This window comes from Sphaerulina musiva (assembly GCF_000320565.1).
Source record: "Sphaerulina musiva SO2202 unplaced genomic scaffold SEPMUscaffold_55, whole genome shotgun sequence".
In the NCBI taxonomy this organism is placed as follows: Eukaryota; Fungi; Ascomycota; class Dothideomycetes; order Mycosphaerellales; family Mycosphaerellaceae; genus Sphaerulina; species Sphaerulina musiva.
Window position 1 is genome coordinate 1 of NW_016017437.1, and position 2,355 is coordinate 2,355.

General features: G+C 45.8%; 1 protein-coding gene across 1 annotated transcript; it reads right to left on the bottom strand.

The window, feature by feature from the left end:
* Positions 1 to 1,290: 1,290 nt before the first annotated feature.
* On the bottom strand, positions 1,291 to 1,783 carry SEPMUDRAFT_121780 (uncharacterized protein; the record flags this gene model as incomplete). The annotated part of the gene is made up of 3 exons (XM_016901729.1): positions 1,291 to 1,411; positions 1,473 to 1,611; positions 1,663 to 1,783. 3 exons carry the CDS (start codon positions 1,781 to 1,783, stop codon positions 1,291 to 1,293), a joined length of 381 nt encoding a protein of 126 aa, XP_016755996.1.
* Between the last annotated feature and the right edge of the window lie 572 nt (positions 1,784 to 2,355).

The window sequence follows — 2,355 nt, forward strand, 5'->3', positions numbered from 1 at the left end:
GGGAACTATCTAGTTCCTCTTCTACTGGACTCGGCCGTCTCGTTCTACGCCGCCTAACGTCAGGTTGTCGTCGGCGTCGACCTAGTGTTGGACTCGATGGCGCGTTGAGTGTCGTCCTATAGCGCTGGCGTAGCCGTGCGCTCGATCGCGTAGGGGTCCCGGAAGAGGTATCGGGCTGGGAGGAGGATTCGAGCCGGGAGCTTCCTACTCCTAGGGAGGACGAGAAGGAGGACGAAAATATAGTAGATAGACGACAATAGCGTAAAAGTCCAGAGGTATCTTGAAGAAGTAGGAGTAGAAAGGGGAAAAAGAAAGAGAATTTCCTGTACTCAATCATAGTGTTACGCTATAACAAGGGTATAGCCAATAGGATATGCCGACATTCTGCCACATCCGAGCCAACCTATCGAAACCCTGGTTCAGGCGTCGCTTGCTATTTACCCATCGCTTCCGCTTCTTAGTCTTAAACTTTAACAAGGGTAGCCAGTCTCTTGTCCTTCTTAACCAGTTCCTCGAGACCAGAAATCGAGAGGCAGAGTTCGTCTTCTTGGAGGAGGAGGAGCAGGATAGCTTCGAGAGTAATACTAGTATACTCTTTTACGCCACAATGGATAAGGCTTTCCATCACTGCTGGCCACATTGTCTGTTCCTTCGTAAGAGAGTTCTCTTTCTCGCACATCTTGTACGCTATCTTTGCGAGATGCTTGTTCTCCTTTATTGTCTTTGAAGGCAAAAAGCCGTTAGCTGCATAGTCGTAGGTAGCGGGAATGAGCCAAGAAGGGCCTAGCAATCGCCCTCTATAGTAGGCTTGAGCTTTGGTATCCTACGATAGGACATTCCGGCAAACGGCTCGCTTAATAGGCGAGAAGATCTTATGTGGTAATAGCATTCGGACTTCTTTGATGCAAATCTGGAATTGTGATTAGTTTCTGTGGTCGGCAAATATAGTCGGCAGATATTTACCTTCATTGTCTCGCTGCCAACGATTTTCAAGACCTCTTTTATGCCTTTCTCATTTGGTATATCCAGGTTCTCAAGGATAACAATCTTGTCCTAGAAGTAGTGAATAGAAGAGCGCCATTGATTGTAGGCCGTCGAAAAAGTGGAAGAGGATGCCTGGATAGCAAAGGTACCAATGGACTTAGCCCTCGCTTCCTCTATCTGTAGAGTTGAGAATAGATTGAGAACTGATTCCGAGGGAAGGCAATAGTTGCCAAGGCCGCCAACCCCTTTGTCGCACTCCTCGCCAACAGATAGATACTCCTATTCCTACTCAATCTGGTCTTCTTTCTAGAATGTCAATCGTTCCTTAGAGTCGATATCGCCGAGTTCGAGAAACCAGTCGGCTTCATCAATCTTTGCCTGCTTATCGGGAGGAAGTGTTGTACTCTTTCCAGTCTGCTTCTTTGTACTAAATCAGAAGTTAGTACTCAAATCTGCCGACTATATCCGCCGACCACATTTGCACTTACGCTTTTTGATTATACTCCTTTGTATGTATCTTTCTCCAGCCCTCGATAAGTTCCTGTTGCTTATCTTTGGCGAGGCTTTCGAAACTCGTATACTCCTTGATTTGTACCTTTTTGAATCGCGCGAAGGATTCGTTGCGCGCTTTGCGGTATCGATCCTATGCCCTCTTTTCTTCGTCTATAGCGGCAGTACGCTCTCGGTCTCGTAAAGTATTTGGCTTAAGGGAGTACTCCTCGAGTAACTTCGAGGCTGCGCCGAGCTTTGCGCGCTTGTTTGCTAGTGCCTCTGGGGCATTGCTCTTGCGTTTCGGCATAGTAAGGTTTCTAATGTTGGTGTAGTAGTTGAAGAAGAACTCGGTCTGATTACGAAGGTAGGTATCGACGGCGCTAGTGAAGGTACGGAGGTACGGGTGTTGTAGAGGTGTTGTAGTGAGGTAGTGAAGTGAGAGAGAGAAAGTAAATTTACCCTACTAGGGCAATTTAAGGTTTAGGCAGCTGCCGAATCCCGGCATTAGTCACGCCGGGCAACGATACTACCTATCTTTCCGGACTAATAACACTCTACCGCACCACTGTACCGCCGACGTTATTCTAGATAATAAGTATAAGAACTATACGTAAGTCGCCCCCCCCAGGCGTTATTAATTTCGAATATAAGTTGTTATCCGTTCGTTCGCTACTACTAGGATAACTGCTAGCAGGGGTTATATATATATATATATAGTATATAGATATCTATATTAAAACGATATATATATCAAGTATAGATATCTAGGACCTATATATAAAAACGCGTCTAAATTATATATACGCCCTAGAGAAAACAATAGGTCCTACAGCTATAGAAGAACGTGTTCGGCAGACGTGGTCGGCGTATAAGTCGTAT